This window comes from Ixodes scapularis, unplaced genomic scaffold, assembly GCF_016920785.2.
Source record: "Ixodes scapularis isolate PalLabHiFi unplaced genomic scaffold, ASM1692078v2 PGA_scaffold7__128_contigs__length_106722199, whole genome shotgun sequence".
Taxonomy (NCBI): domain Eukaryota; kingdom Metazoa; phylum Arthropoda; class Arachnida; order Ixodida; family Ixodidae; genus Ixodes; species Ixodes scapularis.
In genome coordinates, this window is record NW_024609882.1 from 22,413,566 (window position 1) to 22,436,998 (window position 23,433).

At 44.3% G+C, this 23,433-nt stretch overlaps 2 protein-coding genes across 2 annotated transcripts; one reads left to right on the forward strand and one right to left on the reverse strand.

The window, feature by feature from the left end:
• Positions 1–584: 584 nt before the first annotated feature.
• LOC8027018 lies at positions 585–13,507 on the reverse strand. Its single transcript, XM_040223178.3, has 8 exons — positions 13,334–13,507; positions 10,187–10,273; positions 9,433–9,578; positions 7,133–7,278; positions 2,680–2,824; positions 2,444–2,599; positions 2,208–2,343; positions 585–1,755 (listed from the first exon to the last, which is right to left on the reverse strand). Exons 1-7 carry the CDS (start codon positions 13,497–13,499, stop codon positions 2,269–2,271), a joined length of 921 nt encoding a protein of 306 aa, XP_040079112.2. The 5' UTR covers positions 13,500–13,507; the 3' UTR covers positions 585–1,755; positions 2,208–2,268.
• A 502-nt stretch (positions 13,508–14,009) lies between these two features.
• Positions 14,010–21,168, forward strand: LOC8023607 (thymocyte nuclear protein 1). Its single transcript, XM_040223184.3, has 7 exons — positions 14,010–14,098; positions 16,611–16,723; positions 16,819–16,887; positions 17,620–17,715; positions 17,782–17,843; positions 19,843–20,033; positions 21,017–21,168. Exons 1-7 carry the CDS (start codon positions 14,074–14,076, stop codon positions 21,064–21,066), a joined length of 606 nt encoding a protein of 201 aa, XP_040079118.2. The 5' UTR covers positions 14,010–14,073; the 3' UTR covers positions 21,067–21,168.
• The last annotated feature ends 2,265 nt before the right edge of the window (positions 21,169–23,433 follow it).

Sequence of the window (23,433 nt, forward strand, 5' to 3'; positions counted from 1 at the left end):
TCCCCTCCTCTCCACATATTCCCGCTAGTTTCTGTCAATGGCGACCGCCAATCTTGTTTGATGGACTTTTCGAACATGTATATTGACAGGCACCACCGATCTTTACTGCTTAGGTTAAAGCCTGAGATGAACAATAATTGACAGCCTTTTGATTCTTAAAAAAATAATAAAGATCGTTTGTTTGTGGCAGCTGTGTCGTGCTACGAGCAGGGATTACACACCGAAGCACGTGACTCGCCGGTGTAGATAATGTTAAAACGTGCATTCTTTTGGTTTTGAAGTGCCCTCCCTGAAGGGGTAACGGATTCGGCCGGGGCCTTGGATTTTATTGGCGACGATGGAAGGATGGAAGAGAAAAAGGATTACAGTCACAAAGAGGCGATGAGAAGACTGGTGGAAATTATCTATATAGGAAAAATCGAATGATGCAGAACTAACTAGCACAGCTGGGGAGAGACAAACAGAAGAAAATTGGGACTCCCTCCCGCGTGGCTACGGTGCTGGGGTAATACCGACAAGGTTTGACCAGAGAAAATTGGCGACCCCCTCGCCGGGGAGGAGGAGGCGGGGGTGATGCTTTTAGCTTTTCTTTTTTTTTGTCCGATTCCCCGGAAGGTCATCCTGGTGATATCCCACACTGCCCGGTGATAGTTAGAAGGACAGGAGGAATCATGTTTGTCTTTTTACTTAGGCTGGGTGGCGCAAGCTGCCGCCCGTTACAAAGGGTATAGCCATCAATATCCATCCATGCATCCATGTACACGAGGCGCGCGATTAGATCCGAGTCCTCGCCGAACGCCGACGCAGCCCTCATGTCCAATACATGCTCGGAACACGATGAAGAGTACCCAACCCCGACGGATCCGCAAAAGAGGACATGTCCACGGCTGTCAAATTTGTATGGGGGGGTTCCACGCGCCGAACTAATGATGGGCATCTGGTACGCTCTAGTAGAGGACTAATTTCGACCACGTGGGAATCGTCTAATGTGCGACAAAGAGCTCGGTTACCATGGCGCCTTCTCCGCAATATACCTGCATCAGATCGCAGGCACCTTGGTTGGGAATCAAACCCGCCACCCGAGTCCCGCACTAGTGAATGCGAAGCTCGCTTCTACATCACTGCTTGTCAGTCTGTTGTTTTGTGCATACACGCACCTTTGTCACAGTTGGGTGTTACTGCATGCAGCATATGGAAGTACGTCGGAAGCAAGTGCTAAACTTTATTTAGGCAGTGATTACCGTGAAAAAGGGGGGATACACCTTGTCACAGCCAAATTACTGCTACCCCCCCCCCCCCCCCCGGTTATAATGAAGTAATGGAAAATTTGAATGATGCAAGTGAGTGAACCAGAAGAAACATAATGATAGATCCAATAAATTATCCCAAGTCTTCCTTACCAACCCCTCAAGACTAAGGCAGTGCACAAAGAATGTCAATGCTCCATCACCTTGCTCAGCGGTGTAGCCTGGAATTCCTTTCGGGGTGGGAGAACTAAGGTGGATGCGATGTCTATGACTTGGGCTGCGGAGGGGTGGGAGGGGGTCAAAATGCATCTGTAAACGTTGTCTGAACGTGGTATCATTTAGCTAAAAGGTGAGTCTGACACATTCACACTGTTTGCTGTTGTTGCTGTCCTTGACCTGAATCACACACTCCTCATGACGAAGGGATGAAGCGAGCAGTTGTTCTCTTCACTGTCTTCCCCAACTTCCTCACAGAACATGCAATCACTTCAAATGAAGCAGCAAAAACCTAAAAAAAAAAAAAAAAACATGAATTGCAATAAACAAGCATTTGTTAACATATTTAAACATCAACCGCTTAAACCATGATACACACAATAAAGCCATGCAATTAATGGATGAGCCTCTGAGACAATTCCTCCACTGATAGCGTGATAGAGTATTTTGGCTCTGTTCGCTATTGGTCATCATTGGGGGAGTGTCCTAAACTGGAAGTCTCCCTGGACTTCACTCGCGGTGGCGTATCATCTCCTGAAGCTTCTTACATTTATGCTCGATTTCAACCAGCTTACCTCAAAGTTCCCAGCATGCTTCACGTGCACTGCGCTAGGGCATGTACTACTTTGCAGAAGGGTCCATTTACTTTGTCATTTTTGTCTCGCTTCTTTATGCATTTATATTGTTTTCATATTTATGCAATCATTAGCGATGCAAAAGACCAACGAACACGATTATACTCACCACACCTCTGTTGAGAAGACGGCTTGGCAATCTTCCGTGCAGTGTTAATTTGTTCATCCTCCTAAGTTGACCCCAACAGTTGTTTCATTCTGTCAACACCGAACGGTCCGGAGGGGCTCACTGCTGCAGCAAGTTCCTGAGGTAAGTGCAGAAAAAAAAAAAAGTTCAGCCTGGGGTGCATGTAAAACAGTCATTCCATTTAATCGTGCATTTGTGATAGCATTAGGTCGAACTACCTTCAATTCCTGAATGGCTCGCGTCATGTCGATGGTGGGCGCGCACTGTTCACGAGAATCGGAAGGTACGGGAGAAAGCCGTGGCAGTTCTGCTTTCTTGTCGTTCCGCGCTTTTCGGTGCCTCCGAGTCTCGGCCAGTCTTGAGAGGAATGTGGCCTGGAAAAAGCAGAAGGAAACAAAATCTCTGCAAGTTGGACAATCTTGCCCACATCAAGATCTATTAAGCGAAATGGTACCATTGGCGATTTGGCCGAACATTTAGTGGCCCTTCCTTGCTTGTCCCATAAGATCTTGGGATATGCACTCACAAGTGACTCTCCAAGCCGCTGGTATTTCCAACGTCTTATAGCCGGGTTCAAGTCTTCGATCAAGTTGTTGTTGCTTTAGTGGGATAAAAAGAAATTATCCATCGTTTCAGGTGGCAGGCACAGCTACAAAGTGAACACTGCACAGTCGCAATAAAAGTCAACCAGAGCACACGATTGCATGTTGCTGTTCCTTCTGCAGGCGTTAGACTGGCGAGGCAGGCATGAGCAAATGGTTGCCTGGCGGAGGGCACACGTGTAGGTCAGTCTAGTGTGTTTGGGTACGACCAATATTGCACACAAGTTTGTCTGGTTCTTGTGCAGGGGGTAAGGTCGCATCAGGATCAGGCATTCGGGTGGCAAGCGCCGGCGTCGTCTGCTAGTTGTAGCGACGTCTGTTTTCCCTTTTCTACGGCTTTCGGATGTTTGCCATTTCTTTACCAACGAGGACCTAGCCTTCATCAAATGGGAAGGAAATACCCAAAGGAGTACAATGTGTTTGTTTGACTAACAACTACCAGATGCATGCCAGCGAAAGAGAAACCCAAGGCCGAGGTGTGCCGTCTGCTCTGGACTGCAGAGCAGCTGCAAAGACACAGCTTTGCCTCCTCTTCTCTACCTGCATGCCGTATTGGTCATATGACCAACTGATTGTGCCGGCTACAGTGATGTGATCAGTCCAAGTTATTTTGGAGCAGCCCTTGGAGCAGCCAAAAATCAATTTTAAGGTAGCAAAAATAATTTTTGGAGCATGAGTGCACATTTTATTTTCATTCATACCACCGAAAATATTATGCTAAGATTATTATGTCATCCTGTCCAACTAAAAGCCAATGTCTGCTTTGCATTTCCACTTATGTGCAACTTTTTGTAAGCATCAGTTGCACAGCAGAAGAAATTCCCTCAAACACAGAACTATTGCTTAGTTGTGTGGAGGAGCACCAGACAAGGTAACAATAAGATGACCGATGAAGGACAGCACAAACTGCTGTGAATGCTTATTTTAGGTAATGAATCCCACTGAACTAATATTAGAATACAACAATTTCGAGCACCTAAATTAACGATTCCTTCACGTTCTAGAGGTTGTAATAAACTGTGATTTATAATTTACATTAAAAAAACAAAGCACTTGTCATTTGATTGGGAACGTCAATTACATTTTATATGAAGAACTTCTTAAAAAAGAAAGGCATTTAAACGATCAATTCCGAAAAAACAATCCTACACAATTCGTCCATGTTCTTCCCAAGCTTCCATCCACTGCACCTATCAATTTAATTCTAATCAACACCACCTATATAAAAGTGATAACTACACAAATGAGTTTGCATAAAAATAGACCTAGAAAAAAGTGCATATAAATATTCTTGCGATACTAAAGTATTCCTGCCAAATTTCAAACTGGAAAGAGGTACTGCCAGGATATCGCAGTCTATCATACATGCGTGGGGTCGGCAACCCGCAGCCCGCGGGACAATGTCAGAAACCTCCCCCAGTTTTGACCTCAAATGGGGTTAGACAGGATTGCTTCCAGTTGGCAATGTCCTCCATCTTCACACTTACCGTAAAATTTTGCTGAAGCGCCCGCTTCGTTCAAGAGCCCACTATTAACGTGTTCCAAGCTTGGGAATTCTGCAAGTTGTGCGTCAAGCACCCATGTCTAGATTAATCCAGTTATTAGTGAAAGTGGGTGCTCCCCCGGTATTTTACGGTTGGCAGATAACGTCTTCACTTCCTTTTTTTGTTATTTTAGGGTCCGAACTTGACCCTGACCTTGAGGAAGCAGCGTCACAGAACGGATAATCTGTTCATCCCCTTCTCTCTCCTTGGAGGCAAGATGGCGAGGAGATACCGTAAAATACTGTACATCCGCTCATTCTGCACTAAGCATCCACCCTCAAAACTTAAAGCATCTGAAAAAATATGCACAGTACATATATATGTAAAACTGATGACCTCACATGCACCCATCCCCTATTTTTTCGCGATTAGTATCGTCAAATTTTGAGTGGGCACTTGCTTGGTATTTTACGGTTGGTAAAATGAAAAAGCGTGGGTTACTTCTTGGAACCTTGGCCGAAGTCCCACTGCTGGAACATTCTTTACGCTGCTGCCACTAGCAGCGCATGTTTTGATTGACGACTGCCAGAGCAGAAAGGTTAACTTTTTTCTGTTGTGTCCGATATTCTCAAGGTACCTGTCTACAATTTGAGAGGCAAGTTTCCAAATAATATTGTATTCAATGCACGATTTGCTTGCTAGTATTTGCTTTTATAATTCTTTTTTTCAGCGTGTTTCTCTCGGTGACATGCCCCTTTCTAAGGGTGGCAAGAAAAGAAAATAGCATCAGAATGTTGGACATATCAAGATCGGTGGACAGATGATTGTCTCTTTATTAAATGCAAGGATAAGGCGGTCTGCCTTGACTGTAAAGAAGCTCTCTCTGTCTTCAAAGAGTATAATTTACACTGGCACTATGAAACTTATCCTCGTGCCAAGTACCACCCTTTGATGTCACAGGCTAGAACCAAGAATTGAGAGTTTGAAGAAAGGCCTGTCTACGCAGCAAGACATCTTTAAGAACGTTGAGGAAAAGGTGGCTCTTGTTCAGGCTAGTTACACTGTCCCCAAACTGATTGCGCAGAATGAGCAACCTTTTACAGATGAACTTGTTAAGAAGTGCCTATTGAGCGTCACTAATGATCTTTGTCCGGAGAAAAATTTGTTCAAGAAACAGTCTATATCTGCTCGAACTTCATCAGGAGATCTGAAGACATGGGCGAACAGTCGTTGTGTGATTTGAAAGATAGAGCAAAATTTTTCCAGTGCTTCTCTCTTGCGCTTGATGAAACCAACGATGTCTGTAACACAGCTCAGTTACTCATTTTTGTTTGGGAAGTTGATGCTAAGTTTAAAGTGACAGAGGAGCTAGCTGCTCTTCAAAGCCTGAAGGGCACAACAACAGGTGAAGATATATTTATACTGAGGTGTGCAAATCTCTAGATAGGCTGCAGCTAAGCTGGAAGGACCTCAAAAGTGTGGCGACTGATGGTGCAAGGAAAATGGTCGGTTGTAAAGCTGGTGTTATTGGACGCATTAATTCCAAAATGGCACGCCTGACTGTTAGTGTCCCTATTCACCTGCTTCGCATTATTCACCAGGATCCATTGTGTACCAAAGTGATGCGTTCAGAGACAGTAATAAAGCTCATTGTTTCTACCGTAAATTTCATCCGCTGTCACGGCTTAAACCATCGACAGTTTCAGCAGTTCTTGTCCGACACAGAAGCTGACCATGGAGATATCTTGTATGACAGTGCAGTTTGTAGGCTTAGCAGGGGACAAGTATTGTGTTGCTTTTTTGTGTTCCATGAGGAGACCGCAGCGTTTCTTCTTGAAAAAGGCAAACCACAGCAGGAGCTGTCCGATGTTAGGGTCCGAGAGTTGGCTCTACTGGCTGATGTTACTCGCCACCTAAATGAGCTCAGTGTAAGATTGCAAGAAAAAGGGAAACTCGTGTTTGGGATGCTCGCAGACGTTAAAGCTTTCGAGCTGAAACTCGACCTTTTCCAACAGCAGGCTACTGAGTCTAATCTTTGTCACTTCCCTTGCTGCCAAAGTTCTGCGGGAGAGATGAGCACACCGCTTTCCACAGAAAAACTGTAACCTATTTTTGTCAACTGCAACCTTGTGACATGCGTGCTGAAAATAAACATGTTGTCTATTCCAGTCTTGTACATTATTCTCAAGGTCGCGGATGCGGTGTCGGCTTCATGACAGCTCAGACCTCCGCCTCAAAAGGTTGCCGACCCCTGATACAAACCGAAGTTGTGTTCAGAAAGTGTGTCGCGTCTCGCTCTGAAGAAGTGCTCTCCTGTTAGCACACGGGTACGCTGCGGCGGAGCGAGACATGCAAAATGGCAATGCCTATTCTACGGTTGTCACTTCTCTGCAGTACACCAGTGCGCGGTGAGGAGCGCACCCAACAAAACCAGCTAACCCTCCAGAAGAGACCACGAACATGGCCATTATTGCGTAACTGCCGAGTACCGTCAGTCTTTGATAGGAAATGCAATCGAACAGTATGTTATTTGAGGCAATAATCAAGAATTCTAAAACCTTGCACGAGCAGATCGTAACGACCCGGCTGGGTTGAGAGGCCTGAGCTATTATATGCTCAGTATAACTAAAGTGAAATTAAGTTTTGCCGTGATATTTGCACAAATTCCTCACATTTTAGCAGGACGTAGCAAGGTAAGCACTCGAGCGCAGTTTGGCGCAGCAATTATGTCACTGCAACTAGCACCCTGTGGCAAAGAAAAAAAAGCATGTTGTAGGAAACTCGACGTACTATAAGAAAATTCCCTCATTTGCAGACTCACTTGAGGAAATCAATAAGTTCGTGCCTCAACTGTCGAGCAAGACGATTCTGCTCGTCTCTGCTCATGCTCTGGCCGTGCAACAGTGGCTGGATGGCGTCGGAGAACGGTGGCACCACGTTGTCCTTCGACCACATTTCTGACATCCTCTGGAAAAACAAACATTAGAAATATCAACCCTGGAAATTGAGACCAATAGCCTAGGCTGCAAGATCATTTGTTTAAGAAACATTAAAAACTGCGAGCTCACACAAAGAATTTTGAGCTTTTCTTTTATAAGGGAGTCCCTTTGAGCGAGCCTTGTTATTAACGTAGGTAAACATAGGTAAGTGGACTTTCATTTAGTATGCCACTTTGAACTCCTTTGCTGACATTACTGCATGGTGCTTGGCACCGTTGGGATAACTTGTGTAAGGCAACACATGAGTGAACAATCTGCAGCATCGTGTGCGAACCACAGTGAATCACAAACACAGCTGAAAATTTATTTTCCAAAACCTGGTTAAATAAGAAAAAAAAAAAAAAAAGGGGGAACAGAAAACCCCAAGAACACCTTTTTTCACACATGTACATTCCAAACAGCTAGCAGGACAATGATGGCATCTGCGACATCTTCCTCCTCTCTTATCTTTTAACCCTGTCACCCCGACCCAAAACGAACAAAACGACTTTTCTTCCAGAAAACTTGTAGACACTTCAAGGACATCAGTGGAAGAAAGGGAAAAAGATCACCACAAACGTTTGATAAAAGAATCATTTACAATACTACGTCATGAAAATGCCGTTAATATGCCTTCGTTTGGTTTGTACCAAGAACTTCGGCGGTTTCTTAGGTTTGGAAAAGTGCTGTCCTTAAAGTGTTTACAAGTTTCCAGGAAGAAAAATTGTTTTGTTTGTTTTGGGTCCAGGTGACAGGATGCAAAGATAAGAGAGGAGGATAATGTTGCAGCGGCCAACTGTTTGGAATTAGTCTTGTGCGAATAGTGGATTTTGAGTTCGAAGCGAATTCGAAGCGAATAGTGCTTTTGGCCGAATATTTTTGAATCGAATATCGAATAGTTTTTCCACGCCTTTCACTACCATAACATAATACTTAGACAAAACCCCAGCGAAACTTGTGAAGGTTGTTCCACGTGTTCATTTATAAGCCGAATTTAATCTATCTATATTTATGAACTGTGACCTCAGAAGGTCTGATGTCTTGGGATGGTAAGTAAACAACAAGTTTGACATAAAATTAATCCAATGGAAATGGCCAACTATACCCAATTGAGTGAATTTACAAATCTTAAATATTCTTTCTTTAATTTCGAGTTAAAAAAGAATGACTCGCGCATGATGAACGCAGGTTGTAAGGGCATCTCTGCCCAACATATACTCTTGCAAAACAGTCAGTTTAATTTTAAAACTTTTACTACAATGTAGATACTGTAAAACCCTTAATGTTTGCAAGCCCTTAATTTTCGCGAATATCGCGAATTGAAAAATTCACAAACTTAAAGGCACGCGAAAATTTCGGTCTTCAAGAATTTCAATGCAGGTCTCTAAAATTCGCGAACTTTAGTGGCCGCGATATGTCCTCTGTGACCGATTTGCGAAAAACAGGGGCCCCGAAAATAAAAGGTTTTACAGTATACACATTCACAAAGCTCCCATTTATTTTCATATACAGCCGGCATGCGTTTACTTTGAATGTATGGTTTTCGTCCAAGCACGCAACTGCGATATTCATACTTTTTCAAATGTTTATCGCGGCGGGTTACTCCGTTGAGTGCGCTTCTTACCGAGCATCGATGAAATGCGGAGAAGCAACACCCGCGGAGCTTGCTTCCTCGGGTATTGCTTCTCCGCAGTGCACCGATGCTCGGTAAGAAGCGCACTCAACGGGGCTAACCCATCGCAATCAACACTTCGAAAAACGCGAATAGTGAAGTTCTTCTCGAAGCGAATATCAAATAGTGTATTATTCGGAACCACTATTCGAAATTTCGAATATTCACACAACCCTATTTGGAATGTACATGTGTGGAAAGAGGCGTTCTTGGGGTTTTGCCTTCCCCCTTTTCGTTCGTTTTTTTTTTCCTATTTAACCAGGTTTTGGAAAATTAAATTTCAGCTGTGTTTGAGACTTCTGAGCGTGTGTGTCGTTACCTGCAGTCTCGGGGTTTTTGAATCATGTTTAATGTACACCAGCTTGTTTGTGCCCTTACATTTATTTCAGTGAATATGTGCCCAAAATGTGCTCTGAAGGTGCGCACTGCTGGCGTAAAGTACCTAGAGCCTTTACAGTAATGCTGGCTTACCGTGTCACCTGTGGTCCCGGCAGCAAGTGATGGCTGCGAGTTTGCTCGGGCAACATTTGGAGGGCTCTGCGGGGCTTCTTGGACATTTGGTTCTTGTTCAGATGCGCCAACTTCAGCAATATCAGGTTCACATACGAACGAAGGCACTGTGGAGATCAATTTAAGCAATTACAACTCCGTTGTATGATTGATCACTCCAAATCAATCGTCCAATTCATGCGGTTTGCAGCCACCAAGCAGCGATATTGTGCTTGATTTCATTCCGTGCAATGTTTACTCGAAATTATAGATTTACTAATGGAAGCTCGTTTACCAACATGGAAAAGAAAATATACAAATAATCTATTCACAGTGCCCGATACCATAGCTGTCATTTTGAGCACGAGCGCAATGTAGTGCAGAAGCATGTCGAGCACGAGATTACCTTCTTGATTGTACACGCACCATATCTATTGTCCCATTCCATATGTACACACATACACACACACACATATATATATATATATATAAAAAGGGACACACAACACAGGTGGATAAAAATATTTCTGCCGTTTTATACATATATATATTATATAAACCACGGACTTACAGTTAATATATGTACATGTATTATATGTTGTTAATATATATATATTATACATTGTTCCAAATTATCAACATAGACTTGGTTAAAGACAAGAGCAAGCAAGTGCCAAACAAATATTCGCTGCGTGATGTGTTCCATACCAGGTCACTGCTTTATCCACGGGCTCACCTTCACAAGAAACGGACCCCTTGGCACCGAGGGCTGTTGTCTGTTTTCCCGCTGGGATTTCACCTCCACTCGTCACGGCTCTGTCTCCTACATGACCAAGTTACGCAAAAGTTGCATGTAGCCACTAACAGGAAGATAAGTTGAGCAAAAGTAGCTGTTGGGAGTTTGCAACATCTAAAGGGGGTGCGCCACTCCGCCTTGGCACCTGCTTGCTGACAGTGCAACCGACGACGGCGTCCGCGTTACGTCGCACAATGAAGTGCTGCCCGCTCTGACCCCTTTTTGTGTGCCTGCGGCGTCTTGGCCGTGTCAGCGCTTTCCCACGACTGTTTCTCAATCTCGCTCTGGAGCAAAGTCTTGGCAGCTTAACAGACTAAAACCTCCGGGACTGGGAAGAACAAGGGACAATGTGACACAGAAGTCTGAGAGTTCTGTGAACGGTGGGTGGTTGGGTAAACGACTACTGAAACCTGCCGCGGCGGTGCGACCTGATTCTGTCCTCCTGGCGGCTTCTGCTCAGCAGGTATCTTCGCTTTATGATAGATGTCGTGGTGGAGTGCTGAAGGCCATAGACTCGGGTTTGTATAGAACTCAGCGAGAGAAACACCATGTGAGCAATATTCTTTAATTTAAAGTAGAATTTACTAAATCGTGGCAAAATAAAACTAACAGACAACTATTTATCTCCATTTTCCTTAGCTCTGGTGCATTTTTTAAACCGCGTGAGCGGCTGGCAATGTGAAGTCATCTGTGAAACATCTGGCGTGCACTTTGATTTTTGTTTTGCTCCCAAACGCGCTTGGAGCAGACGAATTTGGCGGTAGCAGACGAAATTGGCATTTTTTGCCGTGTTTTGGCACTTGGAGAAGGCCAAGATTCTTCAGGTACGGGCCGCTACGGTAGTATTCCAAACTGTTGGTCAGTTTACAACCCGAAGAAAGAAAAAGAGAGGTTATTTTAATGCAAGCAGTTAAGTTTGGGTGATTCTGTCGTGCTGGGCACAGTGTGACCGCAATGTAGTGCGACAGCGTATTGGCGGCTTCAAATCACGTCGAACTAAAACTTACCTTGCTTGCACGTAAACAGCGGAAACTTATAGACGTATGCAAGCAGCCGTGCTTTCGAGAGCTCTGGCCACCGTGGATGGAAAATGCTTTGTTTGGGCACCAGTCTGGAAACCGTGGGTATGCCTCAGCAATATTTGACTATCAGATGATCTACCCACACACGCAGCAAGAAGGCGCCACTCAGAGGCCGTACTTGCAAACGTCTATAAGCTAGATCGCCGAATACATCTGCAGGCAGAGTGGAATCAACACCGTCAACGCCTTAATGGCACGCCTCAGCGGACTTCTCAGCTCGTTTTCATTTTGTTGCGCTGCACGTCCCCTTGGTTATCTTAACTTGAAATGTATAGGGTGGTCCAAGTCACCAGGTGTATTTCACAGGTCGTTTTTTCTTGAAAAATTAAAAGCGTAGCTCTCTTTCTGTAAAAAAAAAAGGCCAAAAAACCTGCTAAGGTCTACAGCGGGCAGCGACACAGACGACAGGGGTCCAGTAGCGGGGGGTGTACGGCGTTCGTATTGATAGATGGCACTACCTCCTTATCGCGACGGCTGGCGACCACCGCGGTTTATTAAAATGAACATAATCTTTTTGAAATGTACTTTTGGGTCAAAAATAAATGCAAACAATAAATGCAAAACTTAAAGTAAAAAAAAAAAAAAAATGTGTCTGCATAACGACGGCACTTTTGCTGCCAACAGATTTCGTCTGTGTGTCGTCTGCTATCTTTCGCAGGTCGGCTGCACCTTCGGACGCTGCTGCCGACGCCCTCTATCAATATGAACGCCAAACACACCCCGCTATTGGACTTGGTCGTCTGGGTGGTCACTCGCCATAGACCCTGGCAAGTTTTTTGGCCCTATTTTTTACAGAAAGAGAACTACGCTTTGTAATTTTACAAGAAAAAACCGACCTGTGAAATACACCTTTGACGAAAAGTTTAGATTGCTACGTACAGGTGTCATTTTTGCGGTCCATTGAAGATCGAGCCTGGTGACTTGGACCACCCTATAGAACTTTGGGCAAAACAGAGCGTATATATTAATTATATTATTAGTCCGCTAAATTAAACTGGTGCAGTTCATGCACATTTCACGAAATAAATTGCCAGCGAGTCGTTTTTCCTGCAAAATGAATTAGGATACTTGGATTTTTCATTTCTTCTTTGCGTGGCGCCATCTATGTGGAGTGCCATAAACCTTCCTGAAGCGGGGACACAATCAGGTCGCCCAATCAGCTTTCGTTTCTCCACCTGCCAATCTTACACCCTGCTTCTGTGTTGTTCTCTCTATCTCTAGTCTCAGGGTTTTAATCTGTTATGTTCAACCATCACCAGCTCATTTGTGCCCTAACTTTTGTTCTTGGCACCTTGGCATTCAGATACGTATCCATGTACAGTATTGCTCCGCAGGTGTTCTTACACCATTTGAGCTGCAGGAGTTACTTGAAGCTTGGGTTCAGTTGTGTCTTCTGCAGTTGTAAGTGGCAACACACCTTGGAACGTGCTCCTGCAAAGCGCTCGCGTGTTTGACAGTCTGGAAATCACTACGGGACATTCACAAGCGCCAGATATTGATAAAATCCACATCAGAAGTATTTTTTGCTCCTCTTATTATCAAACTGCTATTTTCTCCCTACAGGATGGAGTAGACTTACTGGGGTAGTCAGCACACAGGAGATCTATGCTTTTAAATTCCAAATCTTGTAAAAAAAAAAGGTTAGCGCCAATTGTGGTTTTGTACGTTTTGTGCTCAGGCAAACTGACATTGATCAGATACTAAGGTCGGCGGTTCTGCTAAGGGACACACGTTTTGTTAAGTGCCACACGCCACCGCTGTCAAGAAGGGCGGGTAGAAGCGTAGGGCTTCTCTTTTGAATGCCCTGCAGCGCGCTGGTTTCCTTCCGCCGTGCTTTGGCTGCGCTAGCACGCTCGAAGCTCACGACACACCCAAGTGTTATCGAAGGCACGAAGTTCGCGCTGGAGAGCCGAGAGGCGGAACGGTTGAAAGAATTCACTGCTGTTCTCATCCTGTGATTACAGTAGCAAAAACATACCGAAAGCCAATGTTGACGAACGCTTACCTGCGTCTTTATGCGCTGCTGGCGGGTGCCAACAGTGGATGCAGGCGCCTATTGGGATGAGCAGCGATAACTGTACCATGGCAACGGTTCTTTGGTATCCTGTGCATCGGCATTCTAAGCAAGACCCTTTCAGGACGCCACTAAGATCAGCGTTGCAGACCGCCATACCGCATGTTTCTCAGCCTTCCTTCTGTAACGCCATCAGTGGATAAATGAATGCGTATCCTGCGTATTGGCTCTGATGCGTACGACTGAATCCGTAAAAAGGGCGGTGGCTTGCGCTATCTAGCCATGTTTTTACGATAGGGGAATTAACTGTCTCAACAGCAAAAGAAAACTCTGAAACGCGGGATATCGTGCAGTTTGCTGTGCCCTGAGAAGCGAACAGCAGAAATGACTTTATTATACTTTACTACGGTACCAAATGCACTCGCAAGTGCTCGCAAGAGCACTTGCGAGCACCCTGTTCTGAAAGAATTTTGGTCCACCTGAACTTATTTTAGAAATGCGTTTCTTCTCAACCGAGCACGCGCAAAAAAATTCCCTCAAAACGTTCGAGTGCGGTATTTGACTAGCAAAGCGATCAAAGCATACGAATTCAAATCAAAACCCATCGCGCGATGACCGATTTCATCGCGTTTGTTTCAGGTTTTAGAACTCAAGACAATCCAATCCAGGAAATTCGCGCTGGCTTTCGGAAATCAAAGTCCGCAACTCTCCTAGAGGCGGAGAAAAGGACGATGTCACGGCGAAAGAGAACTCAAGGTAACCAACCTATGGTATCACAACCTTGTTTTTGCGAGTGATGAGGTCGATATTAGTATGCGCTTGTTGGGCTGCGTACGGAGGGAGTCCTCGCGCTGCAGGAAACTGATGAGTAGAGGTCTCCGTGAACAGATTTTCGAAAACCTGCCTTGAAATTTTATTTTATTTAACTCTTTACAGTGCCGTACCCGGCGTCGTTTGGGCCAATCTAGACCCTTTACGACCATTTACACCTTACGTCAGACTGCGGCAAACACTACGAGCCATCCCAGCCAATCAACCTCGGTGAACGTAGCACGTGATACGCTCTCCGCGCGTCACTGGGCCCCCTCTTCGAGGGCACGTGACACTCATACGGCCTTGGATTGGTTCTGATGGCTCATAGCATCTGTTGCGGCCGGACATAAGGTGAAACTGAGTATAAACCCAATTTCAATGCTTCTAAATCCATTAACCTTGCCTCTTGCCATAAGGGGGTCGCAAAAGGAGCAGTTAATTTGCCACCTGAAAAAAGCTTTCAGCTCCCCCCAAAAACACTTAGCCTACCACCATGGAGGTAAGAAGAAGAGGCGACATACTACCTCAAGCCAGCCAAACGAGAAAATCCCAAGTGAAGCCGGAAGTAGAGGACGCAGTTGGTGGAAATACCCGCAAGAGTTACCAAAAAAGCTGTTAGCACCAAATCAGCTGTCCTTCCCGACCAATAGCGTCTTGGTTTTGGTCATCGTTGGGGGCATGTCCCTCCAAACCAAAAGTCTCCCCCGGCTTCAATTGTGGTGGCGTCATGTCGCCTCCAGAAGCTTCCTACCTCCAAGCTATACACCAGCTCATGTTTACAAACAAACCAGAGTGCCCCTAGTGGCACACCACCGTCGCCGTGCATGTGCTTTGGGGTGTGGGCAAGAAGCACCACGTCCCACATCAACGAACCCTTGGAACGTTATGTTGTCGGAGTCATTGTGAGTCCCCATGCTCTTTTTTACGCTGGAATTGTTGATTCTACGCCTTAGCAACGTCTTGCTACTTTAGCGGCCTGAGCGAAATTAGCAAGGCTCGTTCCCCCTCAAACCTTTGTGTAAATAATGTGATGTGTGACGATTCATTCCGCGTGAATGCTGCAGAACAGCATTCACGCCTGATGTAAATCAGGCTAGAGCCTGATTTACATGATGAGACTCTGCTCACTATTTTAAGTCGCAATGTTACTCGGACTACAAAAGTGTGTACGGCAGCTTCACTGCTCAACGTCGAAACTGAAAAACGCACGCAGAATCGAAGCAACTGAATCAGGGATAACAAGTCGGTGATGGCCCCTGGTAGCAATTAACATCTTCTTGTATCTGCTGGTTACACCGAGCCTACTTGCCCTAAACAGCCTTCAAACTTGAAAGTTTTTTGAGGCCTGTAGTTCTTGTCGCAACATTTGGCCTACTGACCGCTGTCGTCTCAACGAGCAGGCGACAGTTTAAGACGATCTTGAAAGAGCAGATGACAGTTTGAACGATCAGACAGTTGTTTGGACATGAAGATGCACTGTATGTAGTCCGGACAACTTGCCAGTTTTCCCATGTTCACGTTTGAACAAACAAATAGATTCTACCATTATGTTAAAACACCTCAGACTGAGTGTGAAAAGACCTTGAAACAACCAAAAGTAAAAGAGACAGGGAAAGATGTCAGCTAGATGGACGTCTGAATTTGAGACGTTTTCTTAAACTCAAATTAAACTCAGAATTTCGGAGAATTGGTAATCAAACAAATATAAACCCCAATTAACTTAGAATCTGCGGCAAAAAATAAACTCTGAAAAACGCCCTTTGATTTTGACGAAAAATGAACTCCGAAAACATAGAGCCCTAGTGATAACCCATTGGTTCCGATATGTTCATGCCCCATTCGCCATCACCGGAGTTTTGTGTCCGGGCTGCGGGAGTTAAATCGAGAGTTGTCATAATACTTTTGGAGAAACTTTTTACATGGTTTATGCCAACATTAGCTTGAAAATCTACAAATATAATATGTCATAAAAATGTTGCGGGAATGTGTTAGTTGGAACGCATGAGTATACAACCTCCTTGTTCAATTTTGGCCGTTTCATAGTTCTGTAGATTGCAAGAAATATTTTTCACTCTGTGACAATAAAAAATAAAGGATATGTCAGGTGCGAAATATTTGCTTCTACCAGGAGAAAATCCTGCTGATGCCCATGGCTCCTTCTCTAGAAACATCTTTGCAAAGTCTTTGCACACTGAAAACAATATTGGGTCTGCTTTGTAAGTGTAAATACAAAGCCCATACCCGTTCAGACCTCTGCTGAGGGGAGGGGGTTCTCGCTGTTGGGAAAAACAGCCCCCCCACTCCCCTACCTTACCCTTGACTTCTAGCCTGATATTCATCATTATGGTTTTCAAAATGTACACCTCCATTCCCTCAAACAATCTGACGGAAAGTTGTGGGCAGAACTTTGTTTGATAAAACTATTGTCCGATTAAACGAATGCCACCTTTTTCAGTTGGATCGACTGGTGGACCAACCAAAAAACCTCGCCCAGCAGAATCGGAAATTAGTCACTGGCTAATTAAGTCCGAGCCAGAGAGCCGCATCGAAGACGGCGTCGAGATGAGGGTTAGTGTGCCGCATTCCCGTATAGGCTGAAAGCATAGCATGTTTTTCTCAGTGCCCTGATTAAATGGTGTCATCGCCTATCTCTGGACTTGCAGTTCAGCATCGATGACTTGATTGCGTGTCCCGAAAGCACATCTTGCTGGGATGGGGTCAGAAACTACCAGGTATTTGAGATTTCTTCGTGGCAGTATGCCAGGGATGAGTTGTCTTTATGACTGTCATTCTTATGTCTGATTCACATGGTCTGATTTTACTTGTGATTTCACTTTTGCAATGTCACTCTTGTGCAACAAAAAAGGCAGCTGCGATGCCATATTAAAATATTTGAAGCTGCTGAACTGCCAAGCCTTATTTGTGACACCGCTCTTGCGGTGGGGATGGGTAACCAATAAAAATGCGACTCATCCAATAATGTCACGGTGACCATAGCAACATGAACACGCAGAGAAAGAGCCACTGGTGACTTGGTGGAGTGGATTAAGTGCCGGTGGCCAAACCTTTTTGTGTCTGAATATGACGCTTTTGTACACTGGATCTAGCAGTACTGCAACAGTGCAGTGTTGCTTGTAAACTATAAATAAGTATAAAGATGAAAGAACCTCATACTTATGTTTGTTGCAATCATTTTAATTTGCATAGTTTTGCAAAGTTAAAGAAAATAAGCTTGGCTTAAGCAGAATTGAGCCGTCAAACGATCTGCTCAGCGTTTGTGAAAAACCCCTATATCTTTTGACAATGCAAACGGGAACGCGAAAGTTTGCATGTGCGGTTGATCGCTGGTTGATTGCTGCACCAAATTTACAATAGAAAAATGCATCGTGTGAATCAGGCTTTAGGGCAGCTAAACTTAGCAGAGTTGCATTCACAGGCTGCTAATTCTCTCCTTCTGAAACTAGGCACGGAACTTCATGCGTGACGGAATGAAGAAAGGTCACCAGTGCTTCTTCTACCACAGCAACTGCAAGGTTCCAGGCATTGTTGGGATAGTGGAGGTAAATGGATGACCTTACTTATTGAATAGAATTGAACTATGTAGCGCATTTCTTTTTTTCTTGCAGGTTGTCCGTGAGTCCTATCCAGATCACACACAGTTCGACAAAAAGAGTGGCCATTATGACAAGTAAGCCCTCATTGAATATGCAAGGGATAGCCGAGAATTATTTGCATGCAGCAGTACCCACTGGCGTAGCCAGAAATTTTTTTGAGGAGGGGAGTGCGTTGCTTATGACTTAGGAAGAGTGGAAGGGAGGGCAACATGCATATTTATATTTTAGGGTCGACCATATTTCAGGAAGGGGCTTCAGCCCCGTAAGCCCCCTCCCCTGTATACGCCACTGCCAGTAGCAGACGGTGGTTTGCTGTTTTTTTTAGTGGGCACACACGATGGCATCTGCAGCCACTACTGTAGTAGCAGCCGCAGGCATCATCAAGGTTAAGTGTGATTATGCTGGCTAAGTAATCCAAACCTCATCGGTACATCAATAAAAGGGTGAAATGAAGGAAGTTATTTGACCACATACAACAGCTTGTTTTAGGACCCAGGGAAATTCTGATTGAAGGAAATATTTAAAATAAAAAGCGTGTAGAAGAGTTCAGTTGGTACCATTTTATAATTCCCGTTAACGGTAATGCTTCGTGTATCGCCCACACTAAAACCCTGTGTGCAATTTCTGTATATTGTGCAGAGAGCCATTCTATATGGAAAGGGCATAATAGAACTTGCAATGGAACGAAACCTCAAAACTGTTACGTGCACATTTTAGACAAGCAATTAGCGTCGCGATAATTGAACTTGCGCAGTGCACTCCTCACCTTTCCCAGGTATAATCCTAGTATGATCTTCGTCATTTGCTCACATTCTTTACTAGTTCAGATTAATTGTCTGCCTGCACGTTCTGCAGGAAAAATGATGCACAGGCTTTTTTTTTTTATAGCGGATAACACAAAGATTGCTTGGCAGAGTGTGTATGCTTTCCATTAAACTTAAGGCTCGTGGGCCATTGGCTACCTCGACCTTTTCTGCGTCATAACTTGGGCACTCCAACTTGCATAGTCTTTTCTCTACGTTTTGTGTACTCAAAGATGTTTTAAAAAATTAACATGGTTTCTAATGTTTGATTTTTACATTTTTGCAAGGTCGGGACTTTAGGTTCCCGACACCTCAAACGCAGCCCGAGAGAGCTTATAATAAATCCGCCCGCACCAAAACGATTCTCTCGCATACTGGCCCAAACCTAGCCCTGCTGTTCGCTCGAACTCTCGGGTTTTCCCGTGCACGATCCAACTAAGTCAACAAAGCTGCTAGGTCTCTCAGCAAAACGTTTGCTTTCACGACGTTTCTTCTCGTTTCTTCTCGTGCCCTTTGAAGCAGCCGTTGCGACCTTCATGCTTTGTCTGCGGAATCATTCGGAACTGTTGGGCAATCGGTCTGGCTCTTATAGGCAGGTTGTACCATACGTCTAGCTTCGTGCAACTTATTTTGTTTCATATCATACTGCTGTTCTGCACACTTGCACTTCTTTCTGTATGTGTGCAGACCCTTCTTACTTCCATGTCTGAAGTTCATGTCGCAGCATTGGGCTGGTTGTAATCGTCTAACTATTAGCGCAAAGTGCCTAAAATGTTTTATGATGCATGGAGTGCTCCATAGCAGAAGCTCCTACCACTAAAAAATTATCTGTGCATGTTGGCATAACTGTCCCATGTCTTGACGTTGGATGACAGGACTATTTGACTTGACGAAGGCTTATTGTAGAGAAGGTGCCGTGTAACCGAGCTTTTCGTTGCACGTCAAAAGATCCCCAGTTGGTTGAAATTAATCCTCAATCCTCCGCTGGGGCGTGCCAGATGCCCGTTGTTGGTTTGGCACGTAAAACCCCAAATTTGAGCTAGGACCATTTGACTGCATGTCGCTATGTTGGGCCACGAGATATCATGTGACTTCCCGCAGACTAATAAACTATCTATGTTCTTCAATCCCCAAACCAACTGTCTAATGTCTTCTAAACGGATTTCAATAATTGCTTCCTAAATGTACTGCATTCCACACGTTATAGGACCTAAGAGACAAAGATAGTTGCATATTTGTTTAAACTATGGTGTTTGTGTTTTTGTGTCAGGACGAGCACTCGTGAGAATCCCCGCTGGTGCATGGTGGATGTGAAGTTTGTGCGCAAGCTCACCCGCCCTGTCACTTTACCCGAGCTCAAGAAACTGCACGAGCAGCACGCGACGAGCAGCGAAAAGGGGCCTCTCGCAAACATGGCTCTCCTCACCAGGTCTCGTCTGTCTGTGCAGCCAGTCACAGAAGGTAGGTACTACCGCCTTTCAAAGTGCTTCTTGGTGGAGGCTATGAAAGGCTAGCTGGCTACGACAAACTGGATGGTCACTCTCCGGGAGCCCTTATAGAACCAGTGAAGTAAGCCCTTTCAGGAAGGAGCTTCACTATACTATTTGTAGCATTTTCACTACATCAGTCCTTCATATGCCCTATACTACAAACATGTGTACTTCAGCTTTGCTTCACTATCTATGCTCATATTTTCTCTATCTCAGTTACACAGAGGTGCTACTACAGTATATGTTGCTGGGATGTTGTGGTGATGTGGCTAGTGCTGCAAGCAGCTACTAAGGTGCAGCAGTGTTACATATTTTTTTCCTGCTTTTGATCTTTTGAGAGACATTTCGCTCATGTACACACTTTGTTTTTGAACATCCTCCACTGGAATGGTGAACGGAGGCAATCAGTGTAATGTGTATTAAAATTTAATGTGGTCCTGATCAAACCATGTAGTATTGTACCCTGGCAAACTTGCCACCAGTGCATGTAATGCCTGCTTCCTGAAGTGCTGTATCCTTAAATACTCTCCCCTTGTTACTTTCGCTACCGTAAAATACCAAACCTCTGCCCATTCCACAATAAGCGCCCAACCCCTAATTTTGTCACATTCAGAAAATACACAAAAGACATATCTTTTCATGTTGTTATCTAAGAAGCACCCACCAAACAGTTATACATTATTATTTCCAAATTTTGAGTGGGCGCCTGCTCGGGATTTTACGGTACTCATCAGAGTTGATAGGGACAAGGATGTATAATCTTTTTTTTTTCTTTTAATTGTAACTTCAATGTTAAAAAAAACTTGGTCTCTGAAACAACTGCAGGAATCACTAAGCAAATCCCAGAGTATAGATTCCACTGCCACACAATAGGATGAAATGTTGTGTCATTGAAACAATCTTAAAATTTGTTAGATAGAAAAATAAATATCTAGTCTTTTGTTAATTTTACAGAAGAATGGAACTTCATCCTTAGCCTTGAAGGAGCCAACGGTCCCTCGTGAACAATGTCAAGAACAGTGGATCTGGATTTAGACTTGAATTCAGATTGTTTTTAGACAGAATAAAGCCCGAATCCACAAAGAAGCATCGACAGCAACTTGGAAGTTCGAGCATTGAGTGAATTACTATTGGTAACATTTGCGAGATTGATTGTGTCTACTGGCACTAGTATGCACAGACGACCAGATGTTTACAGAATCTGGCTGTCAAAACACAAGCCATGAAAGCAGATCTGAAAACAAGTGCTGAAAAATTCAAAATTCCCTATATGGGTGGAAAACGATGCGACTTTCTGGGTTGCTTCATTGGAAATGACACCATAGCTCAAGACCTTAATGGTGTCTTGTTTATAAATGGCAAAATAGGATGTGCATCTTCATGTTTGACAACATGAGAGTTCCATTTCTTTACCTTCTGTGTTAGCGGGCATGGGATCCGTGTATCACTAGCAGTGGTTGCCCAACTTCCCTTCAATTAATGAGGTGTCTTCCAGAAGCTGTACCTTTGAAAACCTCAATGGCTAGTCGCATCAAAATCAGTGGTTCGGTCTTTTCCATAGTTAAAAACATTTCCCGATTTTTTAAAAATGATGATTTCCTAAATTCATGTTTTTGTAGATTCTTGAGACTGTGCTATTGCTGGAGAGAAGGGTTTGAGGCATAATTTGGCTAGAATGAAGAGGGGATGTGTGATATCTATTGCTAACTATACCTCATCTCACATCAGCATGGACTAACCACAAAGGCTGCAGATGCGAACGTTTTGTGTCTGACTGCACCTTGACTGCACGAGTGCTTGTGCAATTGGAGCACCAGTCAAAGCTACATGTTTGTGCATCTAGCCTTTGTGGTTACTCCATGTTAAAGTAAGAAGCATCTACCCACTTATTTGGATGTTTATATGGAGATAGCATGTCAATAAAAGACAACAAACACATACACAAAAAGTTTTTCTTTTGCTTACCTGCAATCTCAAGGTTGTGTCATCTAATCTTCACTAGCCTGTTTGCACCCCCTCTTTCTGTTCATGTCAGTAAGTTTTTCATGAACAGGCGAATGTTGCCATGCTACAAAAAACAACCAAAAAAATCCTTTTTTATTTGTGTGTGCTACATTTGCTTTTCAGGATATGCATTAGTGGGAGGTATCTTGTCCTGTATACTCCAAGTGCTCATTTGCTATGATAATGCAAGGGTGCAAGCAAGCTGGACAAGAATAACGATTTGTAATCCCTGGAGAAGGGGAACAAGGGTCATAACCTTAAAAAATGCAGGCCGTTCACTGTTTTTTTTGTGTTAGACTGGTCAAAAAGTCAAAGTCAAATTGGACGTTTGAGTGATTTATACAGCGTAAGGTTGGTCTGCCAGTAGGGGCAACACTGGTTTACACTGTAGTTGAGCAATTTAGCCAGTGCAGTGCAACCGCTAGCCTGGGGTCTTTAACGTGCACCACGCAGTAGTGATCCACGACCACACGCCGGTGCGATGCTCATCCAGATCGAAACGGGCAGGGGTGGGGCTCGAACCCAGGATCCCTGGGTTCTGCAGAGCGAGCTTTCGCTCCACGCGCGTCGAGCTGGGTGTGCGCCTCAGCTTACTCGGCCACCGATCCCCCGTTTGCTCTACTGACGTCTAACTCCTGGTTAGCTCAGTCGGTAGAGTGTTCCACTGGAAATGGAGAGGTCCCTGGTTCGATACCAGAACCCGGCGGATTTTTTCAGTCGCACACCAGTCACTTAGCTGTGTTTGGAGATTTGTGTTTGTCCTTTGTCCCCCTTGTTCTTTTTCTCCAGGGATTATTATCCTCATGCTCCATTACTACTTCCAATAGCTGAAATGCCCAAACCCGCATGACTACTCCAATTGTTCAATGGGATTCATTTATGCAACACATTGCTTTGGTAGCAGTCAAATTTCAGGCTCAAATAGGTATTACCTTAACTTTCTCTGTTCCATCATTAATGGAACCCTTTCCTAGTATAGAATTGTTGCCACTTAAATTTTTTGTTTCGTCTACAGCAGTGGTTCTCAGCCATTGATGTTTCGCGGACCCCTTGTAAATTGGCGGAGATGAGGGAGGACCCCGTTCGTGGTGTGGGGAAGGGAAATTATAAGTTAATTATGATAGTGATTTAATGAATGGATATAACTAAGGGCTAGTGTGAAGTAAACTTCTCTTATTGACATATACACGAGAAAGCGCACCCGAAAATTGGAACGTTTCTTCCCAATCTGAGAAGAGACAACTTTTATTTCCGGGCTTGACTGATGAGGCTGGGCTTCGTGGACCCCTAGAATGCCTTTGCGGACCCCCAAGGGCCTTCGGACCCCCATTTGAGAACCACTGGTCTACAGGATACAAAAACTGAAC